Genomic DNA, 19048 nt, shown 5'->3' with positions numbered 1-19048 from the left:
TCTGGCTCTGGTGAAATTCTCTCACCCTCCCGCGCTTCTGACTGTACCCAGTGCTTGTATAAATATATAAATTTTTTTTAGATTTTATTCAGTAAAGAGACCTCTGCATAGAAATGGAGCCAGTTCTAACACAGCATGGAGAGGAGGGGACTTAGAGCCAAGGGGTAGGTGTCTGTGGGCAGACGATGACTAAGAAGGTAGGAAGGTTAACTCTGCTAAACTGACTTAACAGGATTCTTGCAGAAGGCCTGTCAGGGTGATCTGGACTCAGGTGGATGAGGAATTTGGTCAGATAAGGCAGCCTATCTGATATGAAGGGTGGGGAGTCTGTCTAAACTCACTTATAAGGATTCCAGTTAAAACGGGACAATGCAAGTTAAGTCCCACTTTGGAAGAGGATTCAGAGGCATCTGGCTAAGGTTTGGCCAAGGACAGACTCTCAGAAACTCTATATCCCTGGAACAACAGCCCCCCTCCTTCTCCTTGCCTCCCAGTCTTTCCTGACCACTATCCTAACTTGTCTCCAGACATCTGACAATTCTGGGTATTCCACCGAAGTGAAATCATCTGCTATTTGTCCTTTCCTGTGCGGCTTGTATATCTATCTTGTAAGGGGATGGGAACTAAGCGGCCTCTATGGGAAGAAGTGCCCACCAAGCTCAAGACAGGAAAGGGTGTGCCACTCTGTCTCTGGTGAATCCTTTCAGCACCCCACATCTCTGGCCTGTACCCCAGTTCTTGTATGCATAAATAAATAGATCTTAAAAAAAATCAAGAAAGAGTCATAGAAGGCCTCCCTGGTGGTGCAAGGGGTTATAGCACCTCACTATGAAGCCATCGCAGCCTCTGCAGCACGAGTTCCATCCCCAGCCGGCCAGGGAGCAACCCCCACGGCGCAGCAGACCTGTCCTGACTCGCCCGCTGCTCCCCTCAGCAGTGTGTTTCAGTCAGTCTGCCTGTTCTGCTCCCCACTCTGTCTCTGGTGACTCCTCTCAGCCCCCCGCATCTCTGACCCCAGCTCTTGTATGCATAAATAACTAAATCTTCTTAAAAAGAAAGAAAGAAAGGTTGTGCCAAAGATGTCTTAAACCGGCCAAGAGGGGCGGGGCCGTTCCTGGACCTGTAGGGCGGGTCACACTGAGGTACCCCGAGGGCGACCCTGCAACGCGGAGGCCGGCAGCGGCGGTGGGGGCTCGGCGGGAGCAGAAGCGCGCGGGGGCGGCTCTCGGCGGCCGCGCATTCGGGACACACCAGACCCGCGCCCGCGGCGCCCGCCAGTGCCCGCGGCCGGAACTCGGCGAGCGCGGCGGCCCCGGGAGGGCGGGGCGGGGCGCGGCGGCGGCGCTAGGGCCCGGCGGGCGGCCGGGCGGGCGGAAGCGCAGCCGGGCGCGACGGGCGCGGGCGGCGGCGCGCAGGTGAGGGTGGCGGGCAGGCCGCGGGCGGGCGCAGGCCCCCCGGGTCGCGCCAGGCCCCGGCTCGCGGGGGCGGCGGGCGCGGCCGGGCGCCCGGATGCCGGGGGCGGGGAGGCGGGGCCCCCGGGGCGGGCGGGAGGGGCCGAGCGCAGGGCCGGGCCTGGGCGCGGAGGCGAGGGGCCGCCGCCCGCCCGCGCGCCCCTTCCTCGGCGGGGCCGGCCGCGGGGCTGCGCGGGGACGAGCGCCTGGGCCCGCACCCCCGGCGCCCCGTTTTCTTCCGACGCTGCCTCTCGACTCGCGGCCCGCCCGGAGCCGGCGCCGGGCCTCTGCTCACCAGTAAGCCGGGCGCCCCCCTGCTGCCCCCGGACTCTCCCCCCGCGCGCCGCGGCCCCCGCCCCGGCCCCTCGGAGGGAGGCGGAGCCGCGGGCTGCCGGGAGGCCCTGCTGGGAGCCCGACGCGGGTCTCCGGGCCGGGCCGCGGCCGCCGCTGCGCTCTCGACCCGCCGGGCCCTCCCGTGCCTTGGCACCCTCTGGACTCTGGTTTCTAGAAAGGGCAGGACTGGCCCCTCAAACCCGCCCACTCAGCGCCCATCTCGCCCCGGCCCGTCTCAGCTGACCCCACACCCTTTAGACCGTGCCGGGCTCCTGCCGGCCTACACCAGAGGTGTTTTAGTTTTGTTTTTAAAGATTTATTTATTTTTATACAAGAGCTGGGGTACAGGCCAGATGCGCGGGAGGGTGAGAGGACAGCGTGGGGAGCAGAACAGGCAGACTGACGGAAACACTGCCGAGGGGAGCAGCGGGCGAGGCAGGAGGGGTCTGCCGCGCCATGTGGGTATCTCCTTGGCCGGCCGGGGATCGAACCCTTGCTACAGAGGCTGGGGACAGCTTCACAGCGCTGTGCTCAACCCGCTGCGCCACCGGGGAGGCCCCACACCAGAGGTTTTTGACCTGGGGAGTGATTGACCCGGGAGCCGGGTGTTCCAGGCTGGTGTGCAGGAAGGATTCACTCTTTTCTGAGATTAGAAACAGCCTTACCAGCGACTGGCATGGTGGGTGTCCAGTTCCTTAGAAGCTTCCAGATTCTCTAAGGTGGTGCTGGCCACTGGAAATACCTCATGAGCCACATGTGTGATTTTGTAACAGGTGAAATTCACTTAGTAATTGATTTAACCCCGTATACCTCGAGTATGGTCATTTCAGTATGTAGTCAATATAAAATGTTTAATGAGGTATTTTACACTCCTTATTCATATGAAGTCTTTAAAATTCGGTGTATATTTTACACATAATGCTACATCTTTTATTTTTTTTAAGATTTATGCATACAAGAGCTGGGGTACAGGCCAGAGGTGCGGGCAAGTGAGAGGATTCACCAGAGACAGAGTGGGGAACAGAACAAGCAGATTGACCGAAATACATTGCTGAGGGGAGCAGCAGGTGAGACAGGAGAGGTCTGCTGCGCCATGTGGGTTGCTCCCTGGCGGGCCGGGGATCGAACTCATGCTGCAGAGGCTGCAGACAGCTTCACAGGTTGTGTCTTAACCCCTTGCGCCACCAGGGAGGCCCTTAACACTACATCTTAATTCAGACTGGCCGCATCCCCAGTGCTTCATACCCACCGGCACCTTGTGGCCACCTTAGTGGACAGCACCCATCAGTCTGAACTCCTGACCAGGGTAGTCAGCGTTTGCCTCTGTTCTGTTTCCTGCTTCTTGCCCAAGGATGGTTGTAACCTCCCCACTCAAGACCAGTTGCCATTCCCTACAAGCCTTGGTTCCATTTCTACCTGGAATGCTCTCCCTGGGCCTGGTACAGCCTCTGCTGAGAGGCTTTTCTTGACTCTCCTCACTCCAAAAGGGGTGAATTGCCCCTTCCTGATGTTCCGTTCGCACTGTATTTGTGGCTGGTTCCTGTTTTTGAGACTCTGTGGCTGGTTTAGTGTCCCAGTCATCTTTGTTGACATCATGGCTGGCACTTGATAGTTAATATTTGCAGACTGAATGAGTAAACCTCTAACCAGCTGTACTCAGTCTCCTAATTCAGGAATTGACCTTGTTTAGAAGACTGTGCCTGTGTTACCCTCTCCCACACTTGTGTGGGCATCCACACACACCCTTGAAACTAACCATGCGGAATGCATGTCCAGGTATACACAGAAAGCATCTACTTTTACCTCCTTCTGAGTTTACAGATGGGAAAACTGAGGTACAGAACTGAGTTAGGGTGGTCAGCAAATTTGTATAACATAAACACAAAGAAGGGATTCTTGAGTGTGATCTCCAAGGGTTAGGTTAGGTTCCTGGTCAGCTGGCCCCACTTTAGTATTTGACAGGAGGGAAGAGAAGTGGACCCTGATGAGGATTCCATCAGGGTAGGTTCAGGTGTGGGAAGCCGAGGCTGTCCCTGCTGGAGAAAGTTGAAGAGCAGGATGGTCATTTCGGATCCTGAAAAGTGCTGACCTCAGAAGGATAGGAGAGAACAGGTCGGGTAGCAGGAAGGACTGGGAGGTGAGCAGAGGGAGCAAAGGAATAGACTCCTTGAAGAAGGTGTTGGTGTGATAGATGGAATAACCACTTAAGAGACCTGTGCCACTCTTAGTCTGCAGAATGGGTAAGGGAAAGAATCGGAGATTCAGAGAAGGCAAACAACTTAATCAAGTTCACACAGCACTTCAAGCCCAAATGAAGCCTCCTAAGCCCTTCCCGCCACAGTTACCCAGCTCCCCTGACACCTCAGTTGCAACCAAGGGCCCCAACTTGGTACCTCAGAGAACAGTCTAGGGCGCAGTGCCAGACCTGATTAATGTCATCTCCACCATCTTCTGCCGAGGGGCTGTGACTAAGCCTATTTATAGGGGCCCAGTGCCTTAATATTCTGCCTGGTGCTTCTCTTGCCAATCAAATCAGTGCTTCTGCAGTGTGATTGCTGCTTTAGTGGCACCAGGGAGCGAAGTTAATTAAACCCAGTATAAATAGACTGTGCCCTCGCCTTGCAATTCGAAGGAGTGCTTTTCCTTCCTGCCCCCCACCTCCACATGCTCCTCTTGACCCCCCTTAGATGAGCAGAACCTGGGCTCCTCTGTGACTGAAGTTGTGGCTACTGCCTGTCCTATCTCAGGAACAGGCCCTGAGTTCTTCAGGGACCAAAGTGAAAGAACCCAGAAGTCCACATTTTGCGTGCGTTTCCTGACCTGGTGCCTTTTAGCAGTTGATAGAGGAAATCCTCTCCCACCCCCACAAATCCATCCCCCTGCCTCCAGCCTTTCTCCCCACTCTGCAGCCGGGGTTCCTTTGTTGTTCATCCAGGCTTGGGTGATTGAAAGAAACAATTCACTCTCATTCTCTGTCGTTCCTACCCATCCCCCCTCATTTGTTCCATAAGCATCAACAGAATACCAGCTCCTGACCACCCCACCCCCCATGCTCTGCTGCCCACCTGCACAGGCGAAAGCTGGAATGGTTGGGGTGAGGGGCTGTGCCCTCTGGTACCCTTGCCCTGTCGTGGGTGGCTTAGGGTGAGTGTGGGGTAGTCCTGATGCTCTGGTTCCCACCCACAGGCACCATGACGCCCATGAGGACCCAGAACTCCTTGGCAGGTCAGACCTATGCCGTGCCCCTCATCCAGCCGGATCTGCGGCGAGAGGAGGCCATCCAGCAGGTGGCCGATGCCCTTCAGTATCTGCAGAAGGTCTCTGGAGACATCTTTAGCAGGTGGGTGCCAGCAGCCACTAGGAGCAACCCTTTGGGTGATTCTTGTTTTTTAGGGGGTGGAGGGAAGACCCCCACTGGCTTCCCTATGTCCAAGCTAGCAGCCTAGCTTAGAACTTTTCTCCCAAGAACTCATTACCTACTGTGCCACTGAGCTGCCTGCTTCTCTGTGGATCCCACCAGCCTCCCCATACTGGTACTGCTCTCCCAGCTCCTGCTCTCCCTCCCCTGGCGGGCTCTTCCTTCATTTACCCCAACAGTCAGCAAACATTTTTCAGTGTGCAAGGCACTGAGCTCTTCTCTTTAGTTACAGCAATGAATATAGCAGCATCCCTGCAACTAGAGTATATGCTCTGGCAGGAGAGACACTCTAATTAATCAGTTACATGTATTTAATTACAATTGTGATAAGACTAATTCATAATGATTTTGTAATAACTAATGTTTATATAGCATTAGGTGTGTGCCACCAGCTAGCCGAGTGCTGCGGGTCTGCTAATCCTAAGCGGCCTGGTTGGCTACCATTTTTTTACCTACAGTTCTGCATTTCTAGATAAGGTCAGAACTGCCCAGTCAGTCAGTTATAGGCGCTCAGCCTTGCAAGGTGCCTTTTAAATCAACCAAAAGAAGAAAGCTTGATCACCCTGGGAAGGGTGTGCATCGTGAGGTGCAGTGTTGTCAACGCAACAGAGTGCATCAAGCCATTTAACCCTCACGGCATCTTTATGTGGAGGTATCGCTACATATGAGGAAACTGAGGCACAGACTTATCCAGGTGGCAGAGCCAGGGGTCACACCCAGGTATTATAGCTCCAGACTCTGCAATAATTACTGTCTTTCTGTGAAGGGGCGATAAGTTGCTATGAAACTTGTTTATGGGAGGCATGACGTCTTGGGGGACCAGGGAAGACATATGTGAGGGAAAACATGGGTGGTCAAATCTGAACGGTGAGTGGGAATTACTGTGAATGGGTCAGTTGGTAAGAATGTTCCAGAAAAAAAGAAGGGCATGAGCTAAAGCCCTGAGGTAGAAGGACCTGAGTGGAAGCCAGAGTGACGGGAGACAGGAGAGTAAGGAGGGCTTTTGAGTCATTCAGAGTCATTGTGAATTCTGAGGTGGAGAGTGGCAGCTCTTCTGTCACCAGTGCTTATGGACCGCAAGCCAGACAAGCGTGGGCTTTCTTGACTTTTCACTCAGAGTGTAGTTGAATGAATGAACGGTGTTTGCGGTCTCCTTGCAAAGGTTCCAGTTTTGTCCTGAATACGGGTCCTGTCTCTGGCTATGAGCAACCTGAGTTGGGGCTTACACCTCCCGCCTGTGCTCTCACATCACCTCACAGGGGGCCTTTTACCCTGTCCGTGTGACGTGTTTGCCTGCCTGAATCAGGTCCTCTCCTGTCCAGGTCACCTGCAGCCCCATTTATACTTCTGACCAGGAAGTCCCTGTGGCTTCTCACGTGGCGGGAAGTCACTCTCTTGCTAGAAGCCTTCCCCAAGGCAGGTAGGAATGGGGCCACTGTCTCCAGTTGCACTTGGTGAAAACACTAGGTCCTCTTGACTGCTCTGCCTCTGCCCTGCTACTCATGCACCTGCCTGCCCCAAGCCTGTCCGGAGCCCCATGCATCCTCGGGAACTGAGAGCCGGTACCTCAGGTGGTTAAGGGCTTGACTCCGGACCAGACTGTCTGGGCTCCAGTCTGGCTCCCCCCTTGGCTTGTCCTATAACCTTGGGCAGTTCCTTAGTCTCTCCGAGTCTCAGTGTGCTCGTGTATAATCCGGTGATAATAACGGTACCTTCAGATAGGACTGTTGTAGAGATTAAAGGAATGAAAACATGTAAAGAAATGAAAATGTTTGACTTGCAGTAAATGGTCAGTAAATGTTTACTCTGATTATCTGCTGCTGAATTCTCTTCCCATTTGCTGCCTTGGTGGCCCTCCTCAACCTGCTTTCAGTAGCACAGAAAGCATTAGGCGCAGCAATTGTTTGGGGAATAGGACCAAAATGATAATGCATACATTGTGCAAAAATGAAAAGTGATGTAAGAATTATATAAAATAAAATATCAATTAAATAAAAAAAGAAAGCATTAGGCGCAGTGGCCTTCTGTACTTATTTCCATGCTAAGTATGCCTGAGGAACACGTAAGCAAGAGGACTCAGGCCTTTAGCACCACCAGCCCCAGGTTATGGCCATCCCGTCCGTGCTCAGTGTTTGAAATGGATGCCAAGACAACCCGTCTGAAGTACTTGTGACTGCATGCTTGTTTTTCTCTAAGGAGCATTTGGATGTTTAGCATATTTTCCTTTCCTTGTAGCCAGATTTGTGTTCCCTGACCTGGGCAGGAGGAAGAGGGGAGGAAGGCCATCTCCCGGGGAGCCGTGGGGGGTCGTTGAGCAAGGGTGTGGGCCCTCTGTTCCTGTGGCTAGGGAGGCCCAGGAGGGCAGGAGGCCTCTCAGGAGCCTGGTACCTGAGTCCAGGCTCCTCCCACAGCCAGTTCTAGGTCAGTCCATTGAGCTCCTGCCCAGTGCCTGAGTAATACATGGCTGCTGTCCTCTGTGTCTAGAATCTAGAATGGAAGAGCAGTAGGACTGGGTTGATTAATTGCATGGCTTGTATTGTGGGGGCTTCTAGGAATCTCAAGAAAAGAAGTGAGAATTGGTGGCATAGTTTTAGCCAGAACTCCCCAAACCAGCTCCAGCAAATAAGTAACTGGTCAGCAGTGCCAACTTAGAGCCGCAGGGCTTCAGTGATATTGTCAAGACCTTGGTCCAGCTTGCAGCTGCTAAGTTGGCCACATTCCCAGAACGACCTTGCTCTTGTGTGACAAGGTACAGCCAGCGGGGTGTGCATGAGGTGCAGGACCAGTGGGGAGGGGTGCTCTTTTCCGCACCAGCACCCCTCAGAAGCCCCACTCACGCCTTGGTCTGGCTTGGTTCTTATGCTCCTCGCACAGCCAGTTGCTGGGGTTAGGGTCGTGGCATTTTGCTTGCCTCAGAGCTCGGTCACATGTGTTACCCCTGTGCCCTGGGTTTAGACCCACGCGAAGTGCAGGGACTGAGCCTCCCAGGGTAATAGATGCCCCAAAGAAAATGTGGGCTCTTGTTGAATAAGGAGGAAGTAGATGCTAGAGGAGAACCTGCTACACAGGGTTGAGGGAGGCCTCTGAAGGAGGGGTCATGACTAGGTCATGGTAGACCACAGTTGTCTGGTGGAGTCTAGAAATGGGTGCCGAGATTTGGAGACCTGAGTGAGCGGAGCGTGGTGTAGCACAGGCTCCCCAGGGACGTGGCCATCTTGCTGCCTGTTCCCCACACTGAGCTCCTGCACTGTGGAAGTGTGTTAAAAGGCACCTCCGCGTGCCTGTGGGCCTTGCTTCCCATCTGGATTGTATGCCTTGGAGCTTCATCTCCTACCCCATGACCTCCACAGTGCCAGGCAGCGCTCCAGGGCGGAGGAACAGGAGGGAGGATGGTGAGTGAGAGAGAAGTCAGGCAAGTAACCTGAGGGCTTCTCCTAACAGGACAGGACTTTGATTCAGAAGTTTAGGGCCGCCATTGATTCCTGAGCAGGGAAGTGATGGGACAGAAGAGTTTGGGGCAGGCCCACTGGGCAGCTGTCACAGAGTGGACAAGAGTGGGAGACAGTGGATTCCAGGGCCCACCTGAAGCTGTTACTGTAGTCAGAGCCTGGAAGGACCGAGGCTATGGTCCAGGGCACTTGCAGGCAGGGAGGGCGAGATAAGAGACAATTCAAAGGGAACAAAGATTGGGCATAAGGATGAGGGGAAGGGAGGAGCCAGGGATGATTGTGAGTGGGGGTGGGGAGTGCAGACCCAGCCTCATCCCCCTCACCCCCCAGCGGTCAACAAGCATGTGGGCTTTTTTTAAAAAAAGATTTATTTATCTATTCATACAAGCACTGGGTACAGTCAGAAGCTCTGGAGGGTGAGAGAATTCACCAGAGCCAGAGCGGGGAGCAGAACAGGCAGACCGAGGAAGTACACCGCTGAGCAGCGGGCGGCAGGAGAGGTCTGTGCGCCATGTGGGACCCTCACCTGGGGATCGAACCGGTGCTGTAGAGGCTGCGGGCAGCTTCGCAGCCCAGCGCTCAACCCTTGCGCCACCCTGGAGGCCCCCATGTGGGCTTTTCACTTTGTGGTGGGGGGATCTGACCCCTGCTTGCAGTCTCCCGCCTGAAACATGCTTCTCCTGCTGGCAAACCTCTTGCAAAGAAGTGGCCGGTGGGTAGAGAAGAAACACTTTGTATCTCCACTCGCCTTCATTCCCCCCATTCCAGGCCCGGCCCCCTGGCCCCACTGCAGCCTGTGCCCAGTTCTGCAGGCAGGTGAGCTCATGGGAAATTAGCATTCCAGGCTGGCTCCTTCCTCCTGCTCTGCCGCAGCAGCGGGAGCTGCAGAGATGGAGAGAATGACAAGTACCTCTTCTGGCTCTCTGGGACGCTTCCACCCCCTCCCTGGCGCCTCTCCCTGACCCGCACAGCTCCCCTGCCCTCGTCACCTGAGGGAAGCGAGGCCCCAAAATATCCGCCCAGAGACACCACCTGCTTCACGACACAGACTGTAGGGCAGCGGAGCGGGATGAGTCCAGGTGTGGGAGTTGGGGTGCTGTGCCTCGCCTCTGCCGCCAGCCCCAGCCTGACCATTTCACGGGAGCTGCCGCTGCTGCTGCTGCTGCTGCTGCCGCTGCTGCTGCTGCTGCTGCTGCTGCTGCTGCTGCTGCTGCTGCTGCGCTCCTTTCCCCCCTCCCCCTCCTCTTCCCTTTTCACTGGCCACCCTTTCCCCTCTGCCTCACTTCCTCCTCTTTCTCTTCCTCACCCCCCTCCTCCCTCCCTTCCTCCCCCCTCCTGATTGGCACCTGGTGACTCCCAAGGTTGGGCAGCACTCAATCAGCTGCCTGCATAATTAGCAGATCATTCTTAATTATCCCAGTGAGCGGAGAAGGTCGAGGCAGGAACCCAGATTCAGGGTCTGCTGTGCCAGCGATGGGCAAGCGGAGGAGAAGCGCGGTTGTGGGTCAGGAACAGTGCTCCTGCCCGGCAGCCTCCACCTCCACAGACTGGCATCTGGTCTGCCTGGCTTCACAGGAAGTCTCCCCCTAAGGGAATGGGGGTTCAGCTTTGGATATGTTCGGACAGGGGACTCAGGCAATGTCCTAGTCACCCTATGCCCTCCCTGTCCCACACCAGGAGGAGCGTGGTCCATCGTGCTGTGCCGCACACCCCACGCAAAGGCGGCCCTGACCAGCTGCTCTGCACCCTGCCCTCCATGTTCTCCTGCAAAGTCTCTTCCTTTTCTGTGCCCAACACTGCCTCTTCTCAACTTCCCCTTCCCCTGCCTGTCCATCCAGGGAGAGGTTCTTGCTTTCCTCTGGGGGTCCACAGCCCCTCATCCCCCAGTCTCATGGGTTTGTACTAGGGAACTGTCACCAAGGATGTGTCAGCTCGTACAGGAACACCGGACAAACATTCACTCGTGTTTGCCTCTACAGTGATTCCGTCATAGAGAAATTGTTATTCCTGTTTCTCAGTTAAAGAAGCTGAGGCCTGTAGACCAACTAAGTGGTTTCCAAAGTCACTCTGCTTCAAACGCACCAGGTGGCAGCACGCTGTAGTTACCCGTCTCCCCAGGAGGCTGGGGTTTCCTTGTGGGCAGGTGTGTTGTCTCACTTGGCTCCATCCCCCTCAGCACTGAGTTTTGCAAACTGAGCACAATTAGAACTTGTTGAACAGTGAAGGGTGGGAAGGAAAAGCCGAAAGGGACACATGCTTGGCAGAGCTTCTCCTGCAGGAGCAGGTAGGGGAAGATGAATTAGCAGCAAGGCCCAGGCTCCATCCTTACTCCATCAGAGGAAGCCTTCCTCTGCTGGGCAGACAGGCCATGGGACGTGGCATCAGTGATGAACTTGAGACTGATCTACCTTGGAGCAGACAGATCTCGCCAGAGGGGTCTCGGTCAGGAGTGGCAAATTGCCCTCTTGCCACCATTCCCCTGGCCCTACTGTGGCCTAACCTCCTTCCGAACAGCCTTCCAGACCATCTCTGCCAGTCTGTAGGATGGCATATAAATGAGAAGCTCTTTCTCATCCTTGGCCTGCTCTCTCCTCAGCATCATGGCATGTGACTACAAGAAATTAGATCACCAGGGGGCTTTGTCAACGAGCAAGTCATTACTTACAGGCAAAAGGACCCTGGAAATCATGTCTTCTATTCCCCTGCCCCATGCAGGGACCGCCCCGGGAGCAGCTCTGGCAGGTGGTCATCCAGCTGGAATCCAGCTGCTGTTCAGAACGGTGCAGCTGTTTGTGCTAGTCTTGTACTGAGCCGAGGCCTCAGTACAGCCTTCTAAGGTGACAGCGCAAGTCCGATTCCTTTTAAAATTTGTGATATTTGAAGGGAATTATCACATGCTCTAAGTCAGCTCACCTTCAGCCAGAACACCCTTCAGTCATCTTAAAGATAACGTCTCACTCACCCCTACCCATCTTTGGATGTTCATTAACGTGTCACTTCTTCTTCAGCCAGCCAGTATTCGTTCCATGGCAGGCACTGTCCCGAGTGCTGGAGCTCCAGCAGCGCATCAGACAGACCCTTTTGTCTGGAAGAGAATTCAAAGATCTCGTACAATGTGGGTTGGGTTTCGCAGGGCAGCCGTTGGGTGCAGGGGTGTCTGGCTTGGGTTAGGCGAGCTGGCTGACCAAGGCCGGTTTCTCTGGCATGCTTCCATGAACGCGCGTGTTCCCAGTTTATTGAGGGAAGGACAGGGGAGGAGTGGGGCAGGGAGCTGTGAGCGCCAAGATCTCATTTCCTTTTTAAGCTGCTTAACATGCTTTTAGCTCACACTGAGCTTATAGTTAACCAAAACCTTTGGTCTTTCTTCACCTGGACTGCTGCAAAACCTCATCTTTCCCTGTGCCTTTGCCTTTTTAAGCCTAAATGCTGGGCTTGACATTCATTCTTTTGCTGATTTCGTCTTATTGGTTGCAATACACCCTTCTGGCCTTTCAAGTTTACTTAACTCTTGATATGTTGTGCAGAACATGTTTCCCCTGCCCCTTTACTAATCAAGTGTGGAATGAGGTGGAAGAGCCCTGCCAGCGGCCATCCTACAAGGCTGAAATCAGTTCATTTTCAGCCGCGCCTTGGGTGCTACTGTTCATCTGGCTCTGATTTTTCCTAAATGTTCTTTCCTCTAACCCCCAGAGCTCCACCTTGTCCAGAGGATTTTGTGAGCAGCCGTCAAAATCCTTGCTGACTCAAGACACCCAGCGTTTAAGGTTTTCCCCCGATACACCATTCTAATAACCCTGTCAGAACGAGAAATGCTGTGAATTGAGAACAGTACTGGCCCCTGGGATCCACCTCTTTTTCTTCTTAGTGCTTATAGTTCCTTTATTTAATGTGCAGCCCAGAAATTTGCTAGGGTTCATTGTTTAACTTGATGGTTACAATTTTGAGAAATGAGCCCTTCCTTCCTTGACAGGAGCACCAGAACAGAGTGACCTCTGTCCCTCTCCCATTCTCAACCACTGAGGTTGCTTCAGCACCCAGGGAGACATGGCTGAGCTGGGTTCTATAGGCGCTGAAACTCTAGAGTTGGTGGGGGTGGTCTAGGAAGGTTGGACCAGAATATTCGTTGACTCTTCAACACTTTTTTTTTTTTAAAGATTTATTTATGCATACAAGAGCTGGGGTACAGGCCAGAGGTGCAGGGGGTGAGAGGACTCACCAGAGACAGAGTGGGGAACAGAACAAGCAGATTGACGGAAGCACACTGTTGAGGGGAGCAGCGGGCGAGTCAGGAGAGGTCTGCTGTGCCATGTGGGTTGCTCCCTGGCCGGCCAGGGATCGAACTCATGCTGCAGAGGCTGCGGACTGCCTCACAGTGCGGTGCTTAACCCCTTGTGCCACCAGGGAGGCCCGACTCTTCAACTCTTAAGGGAATTTCAGAGTTCCTGGCCCTGTAGTGTCTGGCTCTGGAGACAGTGTGAGCCCTCTGGCATCCACTCTATCCTCCCCACAAACTTTGGATTCTATCTCATTTCTTGTGCACTGACTCCACCATGTGAATGCTGAGCCATGACGGCTGAGCATGAAACATGGTAGTGGTGGAGATAGGGGAGTGATTGGCGCAAGGCAGTGGGCGGACCCTTGTAGTAGCTGATCACGTGCACACGGGACAGAGTGCATAAGGCACATGTGAGGCTTATGGGTTTTATCATTCAGTAACCATACAGGGAGGCCTGCAGGGGCCAGGCACTGTTCTAGGCACTGGGAATACAGTAAGGAACAAAAGCAATGCCCTTCCCCTCCCCCCACCCGTACCCCAACCCTGGAGCATGCATAGGCAAGACACATTAGGTGACTCTGTAGGAGTAGGGGCAGGTACTAGAAAGTGAGAGGCACAATTTTGAATTCTCATTGGGAAGGCTTCCATGGGAGGGCTTGGTGAGCCAGTCATGTGGATGTCTGGGGGCGTGTGACAAGAAGCTGGTGTCACTGGAGCCCATTGATGAGGGGGAGGGAAGTCCATGAGCAGCCAGACTGCAAAGGATCTTGAGGACCATGGTGAGGACTTTGGATTTATTCAGTGAGCCGTCCGCCATATTTTGGGGCAGTTCCTTGTGAACAAGTCTAGGGTTTGAATTTAGGGCCAGCAATGTTGGTCACTCAGTCTCAATGAACTCTGGTGACCACATCTGTAAATAGGTGAATATGTCTGGGTAAGTACTGCCTACTTGCTCTGCTTGAGGCTGTAAACACTGGGAAGCAAGAACCATGTCCCTTCAGGTGGCACCAGTTTGGGACTAGGATGTTGCCGATCCCTCCCCAGATTGGAGAATCCTTATAAATTCCACTTGGATGGTTCCAGAGTCAGCCCTGGCAAGCATGTTTCAAGAGCCCTTGCCCCAGCCCAAACTTTGCCACTAGAAGCAGGAGGCTGCAGTGGTTTTTTTTTCCCTCCATGACAGGATCTCCCAGAGAGTAGAGCTGAGCCGCAGCCAGCTACAGGCCATTGGAGAGAGGGTCTCCTTGGCCCAGGCCAAGATTGAGAAGATCAAGGGCAGCAAGAAGGCCATCAAGGTAAGCCTCTGTGACCCTGTGTCCTAGTGGCTGGTCGGTGATCCCAGAAAGTGCCTTCCCTGCCATCTCCCTGTGCCTCGCGGCGTCCCTGCTTCTGCTACTCAGCCGCACCTCAAACTTTCCTCACCTCAATCCCCAGCTCTAGACTCTCTGGGGCCCCTGAAGATGAGATCTCCCTCACCCTGTGTTTGCAGGTGTTCTCCAGTGCCAAGTACCCAGCTCCTGAGCACCTGCAGGAGTATGGGTCCATCTTCACAGGCGCCCAGGACCCTGGCCTGCAGAGACGCCCCCGCCACAGGATCCAGAGCAAGCACCGTCCCCTGGATGAGCGGGCCCTACAGGTCTGGTGGGCACACAGCTCACATATTTGGGTGATTTGTGGTGACCCTGGAGGGCACGAGGGAGGAACTGAGGGGTCTACTTTAAGCCCTTAAGAGAATCCTCCAAGTGGATTCTGACTGGGATGGGATGGTCACTTTGGCCTGGTGCTGAAATCCACCATCCCTGTCACCTCCCTGATCCTCTAGGAGAAACTGAAGTACTTCCCCGTGTGTGTGAACACCAAGCTGGAGCCTGAGGATGAGGCCGAGGAGGGGCTAGGTGGTCTCCCTAGCAACATCAACTCTGTCAGCTCCTTGCTGCTGTTCAACACCACCGAGAACCTGTAGGCCAGAAGGCGGGGCTGCAGAGGGGCGGGTGGAGGGGGGCGCGGCTCAGAATCAGGTGCAGCACAAGTCTGTAGCTTGGGGAGCCAGTAGCATTTGGTTTGCCATGCAAGGCCTGGGACTCCACAGAAAATGGAACAGATGGATCAGTTGTACAATAGATGATGGATTGCTTGGCCTGCACCATCTCTCTGTAGGTACAAGAAGTATGTCTTCCTGGACCCCCTGGCTGGTGCTGTAACAAAAACTAATGTGATGTTGGGATCAGAGACAGAGGAGAAGCTGTTTGATGCCCCTTTATCTATCAGCAAGAGAGAGCAGCTGGAGCAACAGGTAAGATGAGGCTTGGGAAGTGGGAACCTGTCAGCTCTGTCAGGGTTCTCTGGGCAAGGGTTTGGTGAGCCTCTTACCAGCTCCCACTGACTGCCCCAAGGTCAAACTCATAACCTTGGTAGCTCCCATCCCCACTTAATCCTGCAGGTTCCAGAGAACTATTTCTATGTGCCTGACCTGGGCCAAGTGCCTGAGATCGATGTGCCCTCCTACCTGCCTGACCTGCCAGGCATTGCTGATGACCTCACGTACAGCGCTGACCTGGGCCCTGGCATTGCCCCCTCCGCCCCTGGCACTATTCCAGAGCTGCCTACCTTCCACACAGAGGTTGCCGAGCCTACACGAGGTGAGCTGGGAGCTTAGAGTGGGGCTGGGACCTCACCTACTGGTCCACTCTAGTTATCTCACACTTCCTGTCCTTTGTTTCAGACCTAGAAGATGGGGTGCTAACAGCACCTCCACCCCCACCCCCTCCACCACCACCTCCCCCGGCTCCGGCAGTGCTGGTCAGTGCACCCCCACCTCCACCCCCACCCCAGATCATAGCCTCTTCAGGCCAAGACGCCAGGGAAGATGACAGGGGTGGCGTGTCTTCTTCAGGTAGGAGCAGCATGGAGGGGGGGATATTGACTCTCTTAAAGGGCACGTCTATTTCTGGATCCCTGAGGGATTTTAGGTTTAAGCATTCATAAATACTAGATTTTCAGAACAGTTCTCAAGTCAAATACTTTTTTCCACTGGGAACATAAAATAGTGGTTGTCAAACCATGTCCTTTGAACCCTCGTATTCTAACCTGTGGGGTAGAGGGAATCTGGACAGGTGGGTAGCCCATCCCTACTTAATAGGGAAAGAGGACTGCTAAAAAAACAAACAAAAAAAAAGCAACACCACCACTAAAAGCATTCCGTGTGACCCTAAAATTTTGGATTCCAGTTTGACTGTCTCCCAGTCTATCTTGGCACCCAGAATTGGCACAGAGTCCCTTGTTGGCTAGTGTCAAATTCAGACACTGGGCACACTGACAGCTCATAGGGTCTGCCTCTGCCTCATACATCAACTGGGTGGGGTTGGAGGGACCTGGGCGCCTGGGGACAAAACTTCCTGAGCTCAAGCGGATGCAGTCAGCACCTTCCAGTCCCCAAAGACACTGGCTTCCTCTTTCAAGAGCCCTTCCTCTCTGCCAGGCTGCTGAGGGGAAGCCTCTGGGCCCCCAGAATGTTAGGATGGGTGGGGCCACCCCACAGTCTAGGCCCATCCCAGCAGCCTTTCCTCTTCTCACTCTCCCACCCCAGGTCCAGTCCAGGGTGCTCCTAAGGAAGTGGTTGACCCGTCCAGTGGCCGGGCCACTCTGCTGGAGTCCATCCGCCAGGCTGGCGGCATTGGCAAGGCCAAGCTCCGCAGTGTCAAAGAACGCAAGCTGGAGAAGAAAAAACAGAAGGAGCAGGAACAAGGTGAGGCCCCACTCCACGGAGCCTCTAAAAGGGCCGCCTTTGCCTCTAACCGAGTAGCGCTCTCTGTCATCCCCAGGTGGCAGCCTGCCAGGCCCTGCTTTCCCCAGGGTGTTTGCTGTAAGCACTGGGTGGCCATCCCTGCTGCCATCCTGTCTGGGCCAAGACTTGCTTCCTGGTTTGGGGACCTGCTTAGTGGAACTTTCCTCTCTAAGCTCACCCAGTTGAAACTGCATGAGAATCTCCTTGGAATCTGCTAGCGGCCTAAGGAAATGGTCAGGGACATGGGATCTTTCCAGAGACAGGACAGAGGATTGGCTCAGTCCTGCTTTTGTAAAAAACCTTAAGGCCTTTTTCATAGATTGTCTACTATGAATCCCAAACTTGGCATAAACAAACTCTGGACATAAAGCAACAATACCTTGGAGGTCAACAGGCCTGAAAGAGTCCCAACTCTGTTTCTGAGCTTTGCACTGTGACCCTGGGCAAACTGCCCCCCGCCCCCCTCTGGGCCACATCCATACAATGGGGCTGTTCATACATGCCCAGTCTCACAATGTGGCTGCGATGTTACTCAGCCATTTTCTTATTAGTGCCCCAGGGCGGGGTCTACTGATAGACTAAAGCTCCGAGAACTAGCGGTAGAGGGCTGGGGTGCGCTGATAGGGCGCAAGAACAGAACAGATGTGGCTAAAGCTGAGATTTCACCTCAAGGGCAGATTTCATACATGGCCCATCCACCCTCCCTCACATGGCTTTCTTGTTGCAGTGAGAGCCACCAGCCAGGGCGGGGACCTGATGTCGGATCTCTTTAACAAGTTGGTCATGAGGCGCAAAGGTAGGCGCAGCACTGGCCATTTTCCCAGGGTGGCGTCTCCCGCACTTCCTGTCATATACACAGCCCTTTTCTCCCCGCGTTAAAACCTCTGGGGATTGGGTGAACTTGGGCCCAAATCAACCCTGCTCACCCTCCACCTTTCCCCGTCCAGGTATCTCCGGGAAAGGACCTGGGTCTGGAGCCAGCGAGGGGCCCGGAGGAGCCTTTGCCCGGATGTCAGACTCCATCCCACCCTTGCCTCCCCCACAGCAGCCGTCGGGAGAGGACGACGAGGATGACTGGGAATCCTAGGGGCCCGGGGCCACTTGCCCACAGCCCAGGCTTAGACTTGCCCTCACATGGAAGCAGCCATTGGGCTGGCCCTTCCTCAAGGAGCTGACAGGCTGCCTTCTGAGGCCCGTGGCTGGGTGAGGGCAGCTCTCATACCCTGCCTGTGCTCTACCCCCATCACCAGTGTGCGCCCCTCTTCCCTAAAGAGACCGAGAGGAAACAGTACAAGGCTCAATAAAGAAGTACAACGCAAGGACCAAGCGTATGTTAACAGTGTACTTTCATCAAGGAACTACAGCCGCACGGAACGCACGGTCTCCCCGAAGCCAGGCCGTGCCCTCCCCGCCCGCACTGGGAACAGAATACCAGCAGACCAAGCCCCTTTCCCTGGGTCAGGGAGACGAGAGGTGAGTCACCAGGGACAGCGCTTGTAGGTGGAGGGAGGGTACTGTAACAGAAAAACTGTCCTAGTGACAGACACGGGGTCTCTAAAAATAGTCACGCTGAGTGCCTAATGGCCCTTGGCATAACTGCTGATGTCAAGGGAGGAGGGGTCTTGGCGTCTGCCCAGTGGCTGAGCAGGAAGGGCGGTGCCGCTGATCTGAAGGAGGAGCTGTAGTCAAGCCCAGGAGAGGAAAGGCTGTGGAGCGGGCGGGCCACAGAAGGGAACTGAAGGCAGAAACTCTTCACCAGCTCTGGTTTACAGAGGTAGGAGAGGGGATATGCTCCTGGGCCTAAGAGCCCCATGGACACCAGGGGCGAGAAATGTGGGGGGGGGGGGGGCGGCTTTCTTATTTTCAAGAAAAGAATGAAGTCTAGAACAGCTAAGTTTAGCTACAAAAGGGAGAAGAGGGGAGGCAGGTGGGACCTGCTTCCCCTCCAAGCAGCCAGGTACTGAGAAAGTCAACAAGGACAGGTGGCTGCAGCGTCCACCGCGGCCCATGACGACTGACTCTGTTCAAGGAGGGGAGCACCCTGAGATGAGCCCAAGGGCGGCCAGGACCCAGTGATTCCACTTATGCCTGGGTCCTGGCAGCCCACTGTTTTCAGAAGGAGCCTGGTCTGGAGATTTGCCACTCCACCTGGGTCCTGTAGGCAGGACCCCAACAGATCAGGCCCAAGACAAACTTTTCAGCTGGGCAGAGTGGAGGAGCCGCCTGGCAACTGGGCAGTGGTACGCCCTCAGGAAGCCTGAGCCTTCTCACGATGAAACTGAGGAGACAGGGAAAGATGGTGAGACATCTCGGGAGCGGGGGTCTTTGGGGAAAGGG

At 54.7% G+C, this 19048-nt stretch overlaps 2 protein-coding genes across 9 annotated transcripts in view; one reads left to right on the top strand and one right to left on the bottom strand.

Annotated features, from left to right (window-relative positions):
• Positions 1-1383: 1383 nt before the first annotated feature.
• On the top strand, positions 1384-18517 carry WASHC1 (WASH complex subunit 1). 5 transcript variants are annotated; one of them, XM_054696543.1, is made up of 12 exons: positions 1392-1415; positions 2729-2851; positions 4971-5124; positions 14111-14222; positions 14417-14593; positions 14750-14886; positions 15085-15220; positions 15368-15566; positions 15650-15820; positions 16514-16672; positions 17439-17507; positions 17659-18517. In XM_054696543.1, exons 3-12 carry the CDS (start codon positions 4976-4978, stop codon positions 17796-17798), a joined length of 1449 nt encoding a protein of 482 aa, XP_054552518.1. In that variant the 5' UTR covers positions 1392-1415; positions 2729-2851; positions 4971-4975; the 3' UTR covers positions 17799-18517. The 5 variants fall into 5 exon arrangements, with proteins under 5 accessions (XP_037370462.1, XP_054552518.1, XP_037370461.1 ...); XM_037514563.2 differs by lacking the exon at positions 1392-1415 and adding an exon at positions 1934-2075; XM_037514565.2 differs by lacking the exon at positions 2729-2851 and having other exon boundaries at positions 1384-1415.
• Positions 15744-19048, bottom strand: part of DDX11 (DEAD/H-box helicase 11) — a 35732-nt gene continuing 32427 nt past the window's right edge. For all 4 annotated transcript variants that reach the window (XM_054696542.1, XM_037514561.2, XM_037514560.2 and 1 more), the window contains one exon: positions 15744-18989. In XM_054696542.1, the coding sequence (XP_054552517.1) occupies positions 18960-18989 (30 nt within the window). In that variant the 3' untranslated portion in view covers positions 15744-18959. The remainder of the gene's footprint in view (positions 18990-19048) is intronic.

Source organism: Talpa occidentalis, unplaced genomic scaffold (genome assembly GCF_014898055.3).
Source record: "Talpa occidentalis isolate TD23 unplaced genomic scaffold, MPIMG_talOcc4v2.1 talOcc4.16, whole genome shotgun sequence".
In the NCBI taxonomy this organism is placed as follows: Eukaryota; Metazoa; Chordata; class Mammalia; order Eulipotyphla; family Talpidae; genus Talpa; species Talpa occidentalis.
This window is presented reverse-complemented; position numbering and strand designations above follow the sequence as displayed.